The sequence below is a fragment of the Crassostrea angulata genome, chromosome 2 (assembly GCF_025612915.1).
Source record: "Crassostrea angulata isolate pt1a10 chromosome 2, ASM2561291v2, whole genome shotgun sequence".
Lineage (NCBI taxonomy): Eukaryota > Metazoa > Mollusca > Bivalvia > Ostreida > Ostreidae > Magallana > Magallana angulata.
The window spans coordinates 4121638-4139379 of record NC_069112.1 but is presented as its reverse complement, the minus strand read 5'-3'; the positions used below and the strand labels follow the sequence as shown (position 1 = coordinate 4139379).

The window sequence follows — 17742 nt, the reverse complement described above, 5'->3', positions numbered from 1 at the left end:
ACGTACCAGAGGCAAAGGGGGTGGAATGGTAATTCTGGTAAGAGACGAACTACTAGCTCACTTTTCAGTTTGTAAATATGTTGGTGACAGTATGGTATGGGTAAAATTGTCAGGTATATATAAAAATGACGTTTATATTTGTTTTGTTTACATTGCACATGAAAACAGTGTATTCTATACTACTTATGATATTGACCTTTTTGACACTCTATTATGCGATATTGCGAAGTACAGTGATATGGGTGTTATCATATTAGCTGGAGATTTTAATAGTCGTGTGGGTGAATCAAAAGATTATGTTGAATATGATATTTTGGCTAACAATTTGTTAAATAACATGCCTGCATTCTTGTCATATGATAAGGATTATACTTGTTCACGTATATCGGAAGACAAACATGTCAATAATTTTGGTCGTAAATTACTCGAATTATGTCGAGCCTCTGGTCTTAGAATATGTAATGGCAGGGTTTCCGGGGACACGCGGGGCAAATATACATTTTTTAATCATTTAGGTTCGAGTGTCATAGATTATGTTTTAGTTGGTAAGGATGATTTTGATGCCATCGAGAGTTTTACTGTTAAAGATTTTAATGAATGGTCAGACCACGCTCCAGTTGAAGTGTGTATTCATAATGTTAAAAACTACCAACGCTATGACAATCATAACATTTTCTGTAGTAATGTAACGGCAGGCAGTGTGTACAGATGGAATGAGGAAGCTTTTGAGTCCATAAAATCTATCTTACACAGTAAAGTGTCTGATTTTTACAGTCTTTTTGAAAAAATGGACTGTGGGATCCTTAGTATAGATCAGGTTGTTAATAATTTCACTAGTATATTAAACAGTGTTTTTATGAGTAGTATATCTGACATATAGGGGGGGTAGACAATGGGCCTCCCTGGGGTCTATTGTATGAGAACAATGGTGAGAACAATAGAGGGATTATCCGGATAATCCCCTTAAGAGCCCTAATTAAGGGGGATTATCCGGATAATCCCCTCTTAAGGGATGGGGTCTATTGTGTAAGATAGATAAGAGGATTATCCGGATAATCCCTCCTTAAGAGCCCTATTGGGGTGAGAACAATGGGAGATTTTCTGGATAATCCCCTCCCTAGGGTGTGTGAACAATACAGTGGGGTCCATAACGGTTGGAGGGTTCATTATGAGAGGGGGCATAGAGGGGTGTAATCCGTATAATCCCCTAAATACGACTTAGTCCTGTAAACAAGGGGAGGATGAGGGAAAATAATGGAGAATAAACATTGTTTTATTATGGAGATAATAAATGAGTTGAACGTGTCTTGATGGAAGGATGTATGATAGGAATTGAGTTTATTGTACAAGTAAACAATAAAAGTCCTTAGGGGGAATAAGATGAAGACAAAGAAAATATCTTATCGAGTGCGGCCCCTTTAACAGTATCAGAGAGAGCAGTGAATCGATATTGGTATGATAGAGGACTATTTGGCCATTGACATAATCGGTGATATGGGATAATCGTTAACTAACAATGAAATGAAAATGATAAACTTCATTTATTTACAGTTGTAATAATAGGAGATAAAATGTTGAAGTAGAATTGATGACACTCTAGTCTAAATCCCGGGATTAGTCATACAATAGTACCTCTTCATAAAAAAAAAACCCATGTTCCAAGTAGATGGTATTACCGAATATAATCTCCGTCCGGACACTCATGTCAAAGTTCGGATGTTAAATGACAGATAACGACACCTTATGCATTTTTTAATTTAAGAAAAAATACACACGGTTTATATCAATCACATAACCTCTAAGCATTGACATGATTTTGTTGAGGGAAAAAAATGCATTAGATCCATGCAAAATGTGAATAAACATCACAGTAACTTTTGGTAAATGGTCACATACCGAAGTTCGGACATTAAATGACTGATAATGACATCTTATGTATTTTAATTTTTAAAATACACATGATTTCTATCAATCACATAGCATCCAACCATTGGCATGTTTTAACCTCACGCTTGGAATTACCTTTAAAAATCACAACATTTAAGTTTTTTCTTCATTTTATTTTTACATTGGTTTGTTGTTTTCTTTAATTTTCTTAATTCTCCAATGCTGTAAAAGAGGATGAAAACAAGTGCATTAATATCAAATGTAATAAACGCATGATATTAATCAATCTGGTAAATCTGAACAAGTCGAATTGTTTTAAATCAGCCAAATATTTTTCATAAGGAAATTAAAAAAAAAAACAAATACTAACCATTTTCCTCATTCTATTCTTTCTTTTCCTCCTCTTCCTCCTCTTCCTTCTCTTCCTCCGTTTTCTCCTTTTCCTCCTTTTCCTCGTTTTCTTCTTTTTCTTCGTCCTCTTTCGCACTGGAAAAAACGAAACACCTTTATTAGTTGATATTTAATTCTTAAGATTGTTGTCTTTTTGTATTTGAAATATTTCTGCTAGATATATGCTTACATTGTAATAGACGAATCTATTTCGGTACTGAAAAGAGAACCATGTATGATTTTAAAAGATGACACAAGTATAGTACATCTTTAATAGTATTGTGATAAATATATTGAGTTAAAAAATACCTGGTTTCAAACCAGCTCTCGTGAAGGCTGGGAAGGGTGTCGTCACTAATGACGATAACTTGGGGACTGAAATCATACGATAACAATGTAGTTGTATTGAAATAAAATAGTCTAAAAAAAAATAAAATATCTTTTAAGTTATGGTATGCTTTTAAAGAATTATACTAACTTTTTAGCTGGGGCGTTTGGTGGTGCCGCCCTGCAGATAGAGAGAGAGAAATGAAAAATGTGTTTTTCGTTATAAAAGATGTGAATGACTTGTAGGCTAATTTTGATTTGTTTAAAATTTCATCTCACTGAATGATGTACTAACCCAGCACCCCAGACGAAATCTGGGTTTCTTAATGGGGTTGATGTAATTCTAAAGAAAAAAGACACAAAACTATAACAATGCCTACCTAAAAAAAATATTGACGATATGAATAATGCTTATTCTGATGTTTAAAATAAATATGCATGAAACTTTTATAACATGTATAAAATCTCGAGATAAAATTAAAGATAAAAATGTACGCGTTTATATATATATATATTAACCGAGTGTGAGAGCCTTTAAAATAAAAATAAATAAATGCGATTAAAGTCATTATACGAAGTATTTACCTGTCAGGGGACCCCGTTCTTTTCCCATGTATGATGGGAAAACTAAAAAATAGTAAATTAGCATGTTGATAATAACAATTTTTAAAAAAAAAATGTTACTTACTCAAATATGAACTAAGTTCCCGGTAAATCACACAATATCACTTAATACTCACGGGCACGGGAAATTGTCAATGATGAATATACATCGTCTGAGGTCGTTGATGACCTCCCTGATTTCCTCACAAATGCATCTGATAAGGTGAAAAAAAATTACGAGATTTAAAAAAAAAATTAAGAACAATTAAAAAAAAATAACAAGTTTGAAATTTTTTTTTAAATATTTATATTCACCCACCTATCCATGTCTAATATTGTATTTGGGAGTAGAAATGGGAAGATTTATGGCACATTTTCTCTTTTTATATCTGTAAATCATGTGATATCAATTCTTCATTTGAATAATAAAAAATAAGACAGGTTTCCAACTGTACCAATTTAACTAATAATACAGAAATTCAGGGCGTTTTCCCCCTGTTCATATATGGTATAAGTACTTCATTTAAATAATAAAAAATAAAACAGGTTCTGTATTGGGGGGGGGGTGTAAATGTAACTTAAAATTAGAAAACTTGAAAAAAAAATGTTACAACACATCGTTTTTGCAAGATAGAGGAGAAAAATACATGATTAATTTTCTGTCAGTTACAATTATTGATAAACCTGTTCGGTGCACGCGACTTAGGCAATAGTAAAAATTCCACAGAAATTACCTGAATGACATTTTAATGTTCACCATCTGTTTGGGGGTAATGACAGAATGCAGAAAATTTTACAGAAAATTTTATTATGTCCAGAAAGAGACTGGGGGGCGAGGGGGGATTTTCCATTAAACTATGCATCTCTGGGTAAATATAAGATAAAATGTGGACAGGGTCAACTTTCACTAATCTCAATTCAATGCACGGTGACTCTGGTCAACTTTCACTAATCTTAATTCAATACACTGTGACTCTAGTCAGCGGAAGTTTATTAATTATTGAAAAAATGAAAGTGTTGATTATTTTTGTTACCCTTGTATATTTTGCATTTAGCTGTGAGGAGTGTGACTATCCTTTCAGTAACTATGCAACCTGCACAGGAGAAACGGTCTGCGTTTATGGGGCCGAAAATGTGCAGGTTGAATGTTGGATGCGAGACATTACAACAGATACAGTTATTAAACAATTATTTGTGAGAGGGGATTGCAATATATTACATTTCAAACAATTTTGCAGTCGAGGAGTTGAAATCATTGAAATGGTGAATTCCAACGACAATCTATCGTGTTCAGGTAACCCCCCCCCCCTTTTTTTCCGCTTATTTTCTTGTTTCTCGCAAAAGGTTACGTAATTCACTCCGATGTCGAGTTCATCGTTAGGTCACACCGATGCTGATCGTGAGAAAGTTAGACCAAGGTTTGATCTATTTTTATAGTCTGAGTTCCAAAAATGTGTGAAGAGGTCTTCACTAACGGACGGGCCGTACTAGAGTGTGGTATATTTACTTTTCTACTATAAAATAATACACTGGATAAATCCGATGATGCTATGTGTTTTATATTCATGGATTTATGTGATTTATAAAATAATGCGGTTTTTTTTGCAGAAACGTCCACAGCTAGGAGCATGGAAAACACTAGTAAGTAAAATTCCCATTCCGATTTTGTCAGATCTGTAGATGTTTTACTTTTAAAATAAAAAAACTAGACATGTTTCTATTTTACCAAAAAAAATAAATAAAATCTACAGGTCTGATTTTCTTTCTTTCTTATTTTGTTTTCATGTTTTGTGGTTCGTTGTTTAAACTAAAACTTTTTATTGGTCAATTAAGGAAGCTCTAAACACTGCACAGTGATTTAAGGGTATTTTGGGGTAGTTAGCATAATCTTTACTGAAGAGTCAAAATGGATAAATGTTGGATTTGCAGTTTATTTTTCAATTGTTAACGAATTTTAAACTCATGGACTAAAATTAAATTATCTAGGTCTTGATTTGCAGTCATTCTCTCCAAAGAAATAAATAAATGGGAATTGAACAATTTTATACGCTTTTAATTCAAAAAATTTTCCTGGACTTAAAAGGGTGGATTGCTATGTTGAAAATGTTTAAGACACGTTTGAAAAGAACACTTTTATATAGTACAATTGAAATCAAAATTTAAAAAATCAGTTTAGCCGGTGTTTAGAGCTTCCTTAACACCTTGTTATTTGTTTTTGTGTTTTCTCTTTTATTATTAAATTGTTCTGCAGATGAAATAGCAGATATCACTACGCCGACTAATCATATCCCCCATGGCATCTCAACACAGGGAGGCAAGATTACCTCTGTCACGACCCCGGTATCTTTTAGTAAAACTACATCTAAAAATGCAGAATCATCCACCCTTATTAGTGCGACCTCTACTTTGACCTCCGATGGACCCACGATTTCACACATCACGTCCTCCACAACGCATCTTGCGTCCACGACAATTTTATCCTCGACGAAACCTACTGACGAAAATGATAACAAGGGTATGGGGAGTGAACTTGATTTTTTATTTATCTTAATTGTATTGCCTATACTCTTCATCGCATGTGTGATAGGTTTAAGATTAAGACGTATACGTAAAAGACGTATTAATAACCAATCGCCTGAGATGGAAGAGATGGACGAAATTGAAGAGACGGTATTTGATCGAAATCACTAAGAAATAAAATACAATTGCATGTCAAATTAAGTGTGAAGACTTGTAATGTGTACACGAAGCAATGCGTGAAACCATGCACGGGTTTTGTTTGTCTACTAATATATCAATTTACTACCTTGCATGAAATGAAAATTTGCTAGAATGTATTAGACCAAATCAAAATACTTCTTAATTTTTTTTCAAACTCGCCATTTCACAACCGTACAATACACAGGCTCCGAAAGGATTCACCCGTTATCAACACCCCGGCCGAGCGCTTTGATGCGGACAATGGCGTATAAAACCACGGTGGTCTCTAATAGGGGTGTTTAAAAATGAAATAGATTATTTATTTACCTATATTCTTTTACATGTCTTATTTATAGTGTGTGTATGGGTTTTAAGGTTCACACGGAGAAAAAAATAAAATCGGATTCAACTGATATGAATATTGTAATTACTAAGAAAGAAATATGCAAACCAAAATTGTAAAAATAATGTAAAATCTGTGATCATTATAAGTATCAAAATTTATTTTGAGTGTGTAGTAGCTCTGACTTGAGATAACATTAGATAAGGCCATACAAGTTGCATGTTACTTAATCAACTAATCTCTTTTTTTATGTATTTGTTGACTAAATCTGTTCTTGCATGAATTGACGAATCCTGGGGGTATGTACTAGTTTCGATAAAGTAAGGTATGTATGCTTTTTAATATATACAAGTGAATTTTTTTTTTTCTTTATATAATTTTAAAAAATTCTTGATTATAAGTGTTCATAATACCAATACCATATTTATTTTAATTATTATTATTTTAAATAGTTGACGAAGCGTACGGATTAGCCGTAACCGCTTTTGCGGTTATTGTGACTGCGGCGGTGGTATGGGGAGTGAGGATCCTCTGGCAGAGATTTAAATGCGCCTGGAAACCACCACTCGCCAGGCGAGGAGCCGACCATGCTGGGATAGAGCTAGAGCGTATGGAGAGGGGGCGTCCTCGTCGCCCGCCGGTCGGTGCTATGGAGGAAGACGAGGAAGACGAAGAAGACGTGGAGGAGCCTCGGCGCTACAACCTCCGCAAATAGTGAGTGTTTACTTCTCTTGTATGAAAAATAAAAGTGAATAGTTTAACATTTATATTTCTAAAACTCAATTGCATTTGTAAAGAAATACGTTTTCTTTACACTATTATTATGTATATATCTATATATGTATATCTTTTTTTTTCAGAACGCCAGAAGAAGTCTGTAAATTAATAAATACCCGATCTCAAAATCTTTATTTTGTCTTTTGTTATATATATATATATATTTTTTTTCATTTCCTATCTAAAGATAATAAATTAACAAAAGCATACTCATGTTTGGATGTTCATTGTTTGTTAGGAAACAAGTACGTTTATTTATTTTTTTTTTTTTTTGGCGTAAAATAAATGTACTTGTTGTCGAAAACAGACATTGAATGACCGAACTTTAGTATGTCAAGTATGGTACATATATAAATCTTATGATTCGTATACACATGCTTAATCCGAGAATCCTCTGACTCTAACCCCCGCTTTTATATTATGACATGTGCGCACATGTCATAATATAAAAGCGGGGGTTAGAGTCAGAGGATTCTCGGATTAACACATGCTTTGAACGTAAAGTATTTAAATCTATGAGCTGTACAACTTTGATTACATAAAAAGGTTGTCGGTATCTGTCATTAATCAATCGACCTTTGGCATGTGTATCCAGCAAAAGGAAAGTGTGATCATGTAATTTCTAAAATGCATAGATACTTGTTAAATCACGTCGATGTCTGGAGAATATTTGACTAACTGGATGATAGTAAATGTAATTTTAATACATGAAAGACAGAATCAGAACAGTTAGTTCATTATGTACTCTTTTTTAAATGTTAAAAGTGCATATCTCGTTATCTGTAATGTCCATATCGATATTGTTAAAGGGACCGCTCTCTTGGATACCGTTTGTAAATCGAGGCGATGGTAGCGGTCCCATAGTAAAACTAATTTGTAAATAACATTGTAGAGTTAAACTAAATCAATAGTGTTGAAATAAAATAATACGAGAATGCTTATGAACAACATTTAAGTTTACGGTGATGAATTAAATTACATCAACAGAGTTTTCATTACAGCGAACAAATAAAAATAATAATAATAAAAAAATAACATGAATAAATATACATAAAAACAATTATTAAATGTAACTATGTAAAATAACAATATTTAGAAACGATTTATAATTTTGTAGTGACGGTATATTTGTTTAAGCTTATGTTTAATAGGGGTATTTAAAGGGGCGAAAATAGGTGGTTGTATTTCAGAGGATTTCCTGCATTCGGATTTTCCGTATGGTCACGATGCGTGTAATTTTATATACGCTTGAATTAACGTATCCAACGGGAATCCAAGATTGAATTCAATCACTAAGATAAGGCTCACATTGCTTTAATTCCTCATTCTATCTTCAGTCCGCAAAAGGAGAATGAAGTGTGTTACTACATTTTGAAAATAATAAAGAAAAATGTATCAATGTGGTTATTGTGATTTAATATTTGACAAATATGATAACATGTCCGAACATGAAAAACTTCACGAACGGATAATTAATGATGATATTTCAAACGTTTCAAGGTAAGATGATTTTGTTTTCGTGTCGTTAGGCGTACGTATGTGTAATATACTTGAACATTGAGATCTAGCGATTAAAGGGAGGTAATTCAAACATAATGATGAACTCTAAGATTACGCTATTATCTTTTCCTAAAAAACAAAAAAATTTTTATTACTTTTCATCGAATTGACAGTATGTGTAATATACTTGAACATTGAGATCTAGCGATTAGAGGGAGGTAATTCAAACATAATGATGAACTCTAAGATTACGCTATTATCTTTTCCTAAAAAACAAAAAAAAAAATGAATTACTTTTCATCGAATTGACAGTATGTGTAATATACTTGAACATTGAGATCTAGCGATTAGAGGGAGATAATTCAAACATAATGATGAACTCTAAGACTACGCGATTATCTTTTCCTAAAAACAAAAATGAATTACTTTTCATCCGTAAAGATACTATGGTATCTCATGTCAGACAAAATTCGTTGAAATGAAATAGCGAGTGATTTTGATGGTTTTTCCCAAATCGAAATCATATTTTGAAATGATCGAAATCTTAAATGAAAATTCGATAATCTTAACATTCGTTAGCGAAACATTATATTTAAATTGCAAAACGATTGATCAAATAAAAAAAAAATATTGAAATTAAAATATTGCTCAAAAACGAATGTACGGTAGGTCATAGGTGAGATATTTAATGAAAATTAAAGATATTTTTAAAACCGAATTTCATTTGTTTTAAATATAATTGGATCATTACAGTTCGGGTGTATGTGAGCAGGATCTGTTTCGAGACATTCAATCCATGGAATGGTCACAGGTTATCCCTGATACGGACGACGCGTTACTGAACGAAGTGCTATCTACACTAAGGACACAGAGTGGGGACTTTGATGACATTTCCGATTCTTCCTTCCACGGCGAGGATTCCCTGTTGCTGGAGGAAAACGCACTGTCTGCCACTCACTTTTTTGATGTATTAGACGTCTCAGATGTCTCCTTTCACGAAGGAGATTCTCTCATCCGTGACCTTCCAGTAGATTCGTTGGATGGATCGTCCAGTGGACAAAGTGGCGCCGGACGAAAAAACGAATTTGATATTCGTATCTTGGGTGAAAAACAACTCAAGACAATGGGAGCCGTGCAAGTTCAGTACGAGCTGGAGTTTCGTGACGACTTTTTTAAAGAAAATAAGAAAATGGTTGAAGTCAAAAACATATTGAAGGACGCATTTGAGGAGATGTTGAAAAGAGTCAAGAAAGACCTTCGTCCCGGAGATATCATTAAAGCAGGCATTCAAAATGATCATTTAGATATACCAGTGTTCATTCCTTGTCGCCCCATGGAAGAGATGAATGCCGAGGTTATGCTGGAGAGTCTGATGACCGTCCTCAACAGCAACGAGGACATACCTTTCGATTCCTCCTGTCGAATCGACGTCGGGGCCATCAAATATCCTCGCGGTGGTACGGGGGTTAAGATGTCCACCGTTGCTAAGACAATTGCGGACAAGAGGTCCATTCTTACATAAGTCCACACCACGACGAGGAACAAAAGAAGATATTTCTACTCCACGACGACAGGGAGGGTGATGGTCACTTTCATTCCATTGCATCGCTGGCAGGTTTCTTCTGTCGATCAAGATTCTGTAAGTCATGTTTGAAACCTTACGAAAAACCATACGGACACAAATGCAAAAACCACTGCAATGTCTGTTTTTCGGATAATTGTCCTATTCAACAGAAGAAGATATGTCCAGACTGTCATCAGACCTGTCGCTCTGGATCCTGTTATGAAAGACACAAGAGCCGGAAAGACGGAAAAGACGGAGGATACGTACCATGTGATCTTCTCTACAAATGTCCGTCCTGTAAGAAGACCATATTACGATGCGAGAAGAAACCCGAAGATCAACAGTGCGGATACTACACCTGTAAGTCTTGCAGACAGTATGTAGATACGGATCATTTATGTTTTGCTAGAAAACATACAGTCGATAAGAACCCGAGCGGACGCCGATTCATCTTTGCCGACATCGAGGCATCGCAGAGGGACGAAATGGTCCAATGTGACTGGGGATATGTTCCTCGGCGTCATGCAGACTGCGACCTGTGCACATCAGAGGGAGACCCTTGTATATCTTGTCGTCTCTGTCAAAACTGTCGAAAGTCCCACTGTGGTAAAATGAAACACACGATGATTTTAGCTGTGTGTCAGACAGCCTGTCCAAAATGCGAGAATGACGATCTTACTCCAGACAGTACTTGTAACGATTGCGGAGACAGATGTTCGAGCTGCAAACAAAAGGACAAGAAGACCAAAAAATACATAACACCTCCATGTGCCGATCGTTGTGGTCATCGAGAGCGTGTTTTTCATTCCCTATACGATCTCGGAAGTTGGATCTTTAGCGAACATCACAAAGGATTTACCGTATTGTTTCATAACCTGTCCTACGACGGTCAGTTCCTCATGCAGTATCTACTGTCACAAGCCATTCGTCCTTCCAGCATCATCTACAGAGGAAGTAAAATTCAAATGTTTGGCGTTAGTGGCCTCCAGATTCGTGTCATCGATTCTTTCAATTTCCTACCCATGGCCTTGGCTAAACTCCCCGAAGCTTTTCAGCTAGAATCTCTGGCGAAAGGTTTCTTCCCGCACTTTTTCACGTGTGAGGCAAATCGGAAGTATGTGGGACCTTATCCACCCGCCGAGGCATACGGTCCCAACGCCATGTCGTTGAAGGGTAGGGAGGCGTTTTACCGGTGGTACGAGACCAAAGTAGGTGAGATCTTTGATTTTGAGAAAGAAATTCTCAAGTACTGTCGGAGTGACGTCGACATCCTCATACGTGCATGTCTGAAATTTAAAAATCTCTTACTGGGGGCTACTGGTGAAGACGGAGGTCACGCAATTGATGCCTTTGATTCCTGCACCATTGCGTCTCTATGCATGGACGTATTTAAGACCAAATTTCTACCCGAAAAGTGGAACTTTCTCATTAAAGAGGGCGATCAGGAACGCTGGGTCGAAGGTCAGATACGTGATAATGTGACTTTCGTAAAAGAAGCAGACCGGTGGATTCCGTGGAACGAATACGGCGGAGAAAATGTCATTGTCGTGAAGGAAGAATTTGTCAACTCTCCAATTGCTCGAGCGCCACCCAGGGGGTATCCGTCTCGCCTTAAATACAGTCGCAAGTCCATCTGCTGGTTGGAGTTGCTAAAACATCGCGCGCGAGTCTCTGGAGTCGAGTTGGATATTTGGCATGCGCTAACTGGACGCGGGGAATACCGAGTACCCGGTACCCGATATTTCGTGGATGGATATCAACCCCCTAATGATCTTCAGCCTCGCGGAGTGGCGTACGAGTTTCACGGCTGTTTGTATCACGGATGTAAGGTCTGTTTTAAGAATCGAGATGCCGTTCTGATACCCAACTCTGATCAGACGGCTTCCGAATTGTTTGCTCTGACCAAGCAGAAGGAAAAACGACTCAGAGAGCTAGGACTGAAAGTCGTGAGCATCTGGGAGCACGAGTTTGACGCCTTGCTAGTTACAGATATAGAGGCCAGAGCGTTTATAGAGAATTTAGAAGTAGTGGATCGTCTCGACCCCCGGGAGAGTTTAATGGGTGGACGTACCAACGGGTGTGTATTATACAAACGAACCAGAAGAGACGAAAAAATCAAATACGTGGACTTTACGTCACTGTACCCTTTTGTGAACAAGACCTGTCGATATCCTGTTGGGCACCCAGAGATCATCACATGCGATTTCGGCGACATTGACTCGTATTTCGGATTGGCTAAAGTCAAAATCCTTCCTCCTAGACGTCTATTTCATCCTGTTTTAGGATACAGAGAGGGAGGCAAGCTTACGTTTCCCCTCTGTCGCACTTGCGTCGAGCGTCAACAGCAAGAACCCTGTACTTGTTCGGACGCACAGAGGGCCTTGACTGGAACCTACTGCACGCCGGAGCTGATCAAAGCTGTTGAAAAAGGGTACAAGATTCTTAAGATGTACGAGGTATACCACTGGAGAGAGACAACGCAGTACGATCCAGTCACAAAGACTGGAGGTCTCTTTTCCTCCTACATCAACATGTTCCTCAAGATCAAACAAGAGGCCAGTGGACGACCGAAGTGGGTCAAGACAGAATCCGATCTCGAACGGTATATCACGATGTACGAGAAAAAGGAAGGACTCCGGCTCGACCCTGAAAAAATCGAAGTAAATCCCGGACTCAGGAGTTTGGCAAAGCTGTTACTAAACAGCTTTTGGGGGAAATTTGGACAGAACATGAATCTGACTCAGACCCATTTCGTACACGACAGTCAAGCTCACAAGCTCTTTGGTTACATGACCGACCCTACCGTAGACGTCGTCGACTTTAACATCGTGGACGACGAAAACCTCATGTTGTCCACTAGGCGCACCTCAGAAGAGATGTGTTCACCGGGTCACACTAACGTGTTTCTAGCTTCCTTTACCACCTGTTGGGCCCGTCTTCAACTGTATGAGTTGCTCGAGCGTTTACAGACCCGAGTCCTTTATTGGGACACGGATTCCGTGATTTACGTGACGAAGGAAGGAGAGTGGGAACCCCCCATCGGAGACTATCTCGGAGAGCTCACCAACGAACTGGAGGAGGGGGACTGGATCACAGAATTTGTCTGTAACGGTCCAAAGAACTACGCTTACCAGACCCAGAATGGAAAAAGATTATTAACCTAGAAAGTATGAGAGATGCCATGTTTAATCGCGAGGACCCGCGAACTGGAAACTACTACACAACGAATCCGAGTAGAATCTGTCGAGAAAAAGTTCACTCGGAACTCTACTGTCAGGATGAACTGAAACAATACTCTGCCGTTTACACCAAAAGAGTCGTTCAGAGTGATCTCTCCACTCTGCCTTACGGATATTAACAAAGAAAAGACATTGACAATAGAATTACAATTTTTTTTTTTATTATTATCATTATTACATGTATTATTATTATTATTATTATTATACAAATTGTACATTTATACATGTTCTTTGTAATACACTACAGAAAAAAATGAATTCGCTCCACATTAAAAAAAAAAAAATTAAAATTTAATCCAAGTCTTTTTGTTCTTTTTGATCGGTTTGCGCATGCCTGGTGGTAACTTCCGTTTCTTGGGTCTGTCGTAAATTAGACCAGATCCGGTCTGGTGATCTTCTGCTGGGTCATCGGGTTGGATTTCGATCTGAGATTGTTGGATCGGTTCGGTGTTTGTTTCTTGGTCTTTAACTTCTTTGCGTTCACTCTGAGACTGTTTCGTCAACCTGTCGTACGTCGTCTTCTTCACCAGAAGGTACTCCTCTGCCATCTTTGAAATGAGGTTTGAGAATAAGGGGTATGACCTCGGTGTTCTTCCTCAACAATTTCTTGATAGCGGTGTTTTTCACAGCCCGGTCGCTTAAAGACTGAAGGATACCCTTGTAAACTTTTAGTTTTGATACGTAATAGCCGGAAATAGTCGGATGACCCACGTACAGATTGAGAGCAATTTCCCTCAAAGCATTGATTTGTTCGTTTGAAGCCATTCCGATCAATTCTTTTCTTTGTGTGGGATCCGACACGTAGAGGAACTGGAGAAAAGCCCCGTGACGTCTTGTTCTCGGGGACATGATGAAAAAAAATGACGCTCGAGAATGAAATGCATTTCTTTTTATTGAGGAAGATAAACAACCGTTTCCCCTTCTTTTGGTAAAACGTTAGTGCGTAGGCGTCGATCTTCGGGGCAGTGATTGGTCAAATCAACCAGAATGTAACCGTAAGGACGACGGACGGCCCTGGCATAGGCGTCCATCCAAAATTTAGAGCGACCCGTAAACACCTGACTTCCGAACGTGATGATCTGGCGATTATCTCTCACATTCTTAAACAGAACAACATGTTGGCAATTTAACAGAATACTCTTGGCATAGACTCCGGGAGGGTACAGATTCTGTGACAAAAGAAATGCCGTTATGTTGGCGTGAGACACCATGGTCTGAAACAAGTGCAGGGCGTCGGGACTCTTGGTCACCAGATGAATCATGTCGTCCAAGATCAACACTGTGTGGGTCGAATCCTGAGACCATTCTCGAATCTCCTCGCGGGTAGGTAGACCTCGATAGGTTGTAAATTCAGACAGAGTTGCCTGCATGTCGTTCACCACGGGTTGATCTTCCAGATAACAGTAAACGATCTTATCAACACTCGGAAGATGCTTTAAACAGATTCCACACCCAGTGGGTCTTACCAGACATGGTACCACCAATAACGGCAAAAGAAGTCGGAGTCTTGAATTTCATTGTGACACTCTCGTTCGGGGGTCAGCCAGCTACTGATTAAGCTTGACAAAATGAACCTCATTAAATAACAGCAACTAATATCGACGTCTTTTTTTTTTATTATTTTAAATATGATTATATATACAATGATACAAAAAATAAACACAATTCCCGGTCCCGCCGCCGCCGCCGCCGCCGCCGCGGATCTTTGGGATCCGGAACTCAAGAATCCGGAAACCAGATTCCGGTAAATTTCGGGGATCCGAACGCCGGATTCCGGTGACCTGACACTTACATAGAATGCAATACATGGATACATTTACAAATGAGTAAACAAATATAAAACAAAAGTCATAAACATGAACATAGAATGTACAAATAGAAATGTTTTGAAATCTAAACAAAATCAAAGGATGCGATTTCCTTTTAAAATGACATCTCTTATAAGAGTCTCTGACGTCACACGGATGACACTGGCCATGGAAATGCCTTTCGCTCGACAATACAAATAAAACAAAACATGAAGACCACAACTAGTGTCCGAGTCTGACTGTACTTGTATGTTGTTGTAGAGACATAGTAGAGCGTTACGATCGATAAACTCTTGCAGGTGGATGTCATACTCCCCCGGTTTTCGTCCGAAACTGTCGAAGAATTCACATTCGTTGTCATTGTCAAACCAATAAGCGATCCAATGCGTCCCCTTCTTATGTATGGGATCTGTGTTGCAGATGACGGCTGATGGAAACTGGCGAACACGATCGGGAAGTGTGTCGGAGGCAAATACCCCTCGAAAGTAAAGTTTCAATTCTGGTAAGGTTTCCACGAGAGTAAGTAATTGAGTCGTATTCATGACTACAGTTGCCGTATTTCTCTGGCTTGATCGACGAGGAGCAGTCCTGGAAATTCGCAGAAGGCAAGAGCGCTCACGGTTGCAGTAGTGGGCGAAGCGAATCGAGCGTACACACCGACGTTTGCCTGGTGCGTCAGATTTATATACCCTTCACCCAGATCGTTGGGGTCAAGGTCGAATGCGTAAATGGCGTATCCCTTAGAAAAATGGTCTCGGTCGATGATCAGCCCGTCGTCCTTGTACCATTTGTCGGAGGCCTGGTACAGATTTTACAGGGCAGTGACGTAATTGCGATTATCGTCAAAATCTAGTTTTAGGGGCCGTACAGGTGTGGGCTCCCCGTTGACAGTCACTACGATTTCGGACAGGTTAAAGTGTTGAAAGTTGAACGGGTTCGCGTCGTAGCTTCCGTTGACGGCCGCCTGTTTCACGAAGGCAACGTACATCTTTGAAGGTCGCCTGCCATTCCAAACGTCGTCCCAGTAAACTTCACTAGTGTTGTCCGAAATGGTCATCTTCTTCACGTCGGTCTTTAGATAATTGTACCGAGCGGGCGACTTGGTGATGGCGTCTGCATGATTCATCAAAACTCCGCTGTCCAGTCTAATTTTGCATGCTTTAAATACGGCATCGAGAATGGTGACTTTGTAATTCGGGGACGATTCCTTACTCATCAGGACGAATTCGTTTCTCGAACGAAACAACCTCAATTGCAAGTCGACGCCGTTGATGAGGTATTTGTCTAAATAGAAGCAGTCGACGTACAAGGGACCTTCCAGATCAAAGGTTCTAGACTTCTGAGTGAACACGTAGCGCCCTCTAAGACCCTGGTTGCGTCCTGTGGCGGCATCTGCATCGTCCAGGGCTTCCTTGTCCGGGTAATACAACTGAGTCTGTAGTTGCGATTGGCTGGCACTGGGGCCGTTGGATAAGAGGACTTTCAAGTAGGCTTTCCAGGGATAGTTGTCTGCGAAACGCACTTTCCATTCATGTAGACGTCGATCTGCGAGAACAACGACTGTAAAGGCAAATTGACGATTCCCGTCTTTTCGGTGGGGGTCAGAGCGGTGCCATCGGCTTTGGTGATTTTGGCTTTCAAGTAGAGTCGACTCCTTCTCAGGTCGATGTATTCGTTTCCCCCTCCCGGAACGGCAAACTCGAGAGGAGCGGTTTCGCCATCAAAGGAGGAAATGGGTCGAATCTCGGAGAAATATATTTTCTGGACGGCCACCTGATTAGGGGGATCGCTAAAGAGAGACAGTTCTGAAGGCTCGGCCACCGATGTGTTGATCTCACTTAAGAACGCCATTGCTCAAAGATGTTTTTCCTGGGAAGACGAGATTTTCTCTGGGTAGCTTTTTTTTTAGTCAGTCTTGAAGGTTTCTTTATGCCTTTGCTCTGTGCACGGGCTTTATTCTTCTTGCGCTGGGCACGTCCTCTCCCTCTGGATGCTGTCACACGACTGTTAGATTTCTTGGTTTTCCTTTTTTTTATAGACTTCTGTACAGGCATGTGAGGCTCGTCGTTACGGATGGTTTCTTTCAGATCGGACAGAGCTCTCTCCCGATCAGCGGCCACAGGCGTCACTAGTTGTATGCTCTGTTGGGGAGTGTGAGATTTTAGGGGAATCATGTACGCTTTTCGTCGGTTTAGGATCCCTCCTCCTTTCTGAGTGTTTCTCCGAATGACAGGGATGAAATTTTCCCCTTCACCCGTGTGACGAAATTGTTCCCATAACGAAGGGTTCGAAATGTAAGTAGGCCCAGACATGATCAATTAGAGACGCCGAAACACGAGTGTTACAGTCGACTCGCCAATTAGTAATGAAACATTGTTGTCGTTTTTATCCCTTATATACACGTGGATGTCTCGCAGATCATTGATGCGTAACGGTACGCGATAAGGTCGAAGAAAAATGACATTTTGATTGTTCTCCAGAATAAGGCGTCTTAAAAGAGGTTTTTGACGCTCTCCTACGAAGCTGTCGTCGCAGGCGGAACAGTACACAAAAATTTCCTTGTCGGGTGTCGATTTAATGTTCGTATTGCAGAATTCCGTCAGT

General features: G+C 39.0%; 3 protein-coding genes across 7 annotated transcripts; 2 read left to right on the top strand and 1 right to left on the bottom strand.

The window, feature by feature from the left end:
• Positions 1-1731: 1731 nt before the first annotated feature.
• LOC128171850 (histone H3.v1-like) lies at positions 1732-3541 on the bottom strand. Its single transcript, XM_052837628.1, has 8 exons — positions 3527-3541; positions 3345-3422; positions 3190-3231; positions 2900-2947; positions 2756-2785; positions 2587-2652; positions 2468-2494; positions 1732-2373 (listed from the first exon to the last, which is right to left on the bottom strand). Exons 1-8 carry the CDS (start codon positions 3532-3534, stop codon positions 2271-2273), a joined length of 402 nt encoding a protein of 133 aa, XP_052693588.1. The 5' UTR covers positions 3535-3541; the 3' UTR covers positions 1732-2270.
• Positions 3322-7159, top strand: LOC128171847 (uncharacterized). Of its 5 annotated transcripts, XM_052837623.1 has the most exons (6): positions 4362-4501; positions 4645-4704; positions 4816-4848; positions 5459-5722; positions 6703-6964; positions 7111-7159. In XM_052837623.1, coding segments are annotated over exons 2-6 (606 nt in total). In that variant the 5' UTR covers positions 4362-4501; positions 4645-4658; the 3' UTR covers positions 7112-7159. The 5 variants fall into 5 exon arrangements, with proteins under 5 accessions (XP_052693581.1, XP_052693580.1, XP_052693583.1 ...); XM_052837620.1 differs by lacking the exon at positions 4645-4704 and having other exon boundaries at positions 3792-4501; XM_052837622.1 differs by having other exon boundaries at positions 4364-4704.
• A 2164-nt stretch (positions 7160-9323) lies between these two features.
• Positions 9324-13255, top strand: LOC128171976 (uncharacterized). Its single transcript, XM_052837751.1, has 2 exons — positions 9324-9992; positions 10262-13255. Exons 1-2 carry the CDS (start codon positions 9324-9326, stop codon positions 13253-13255), a joined length of 3663 nt encoding a protein of 1220 aa, XP_052693711.1.
• The last annotated feature ends 4487 nt before the right edge of the window (positions 13256-17742 follow it).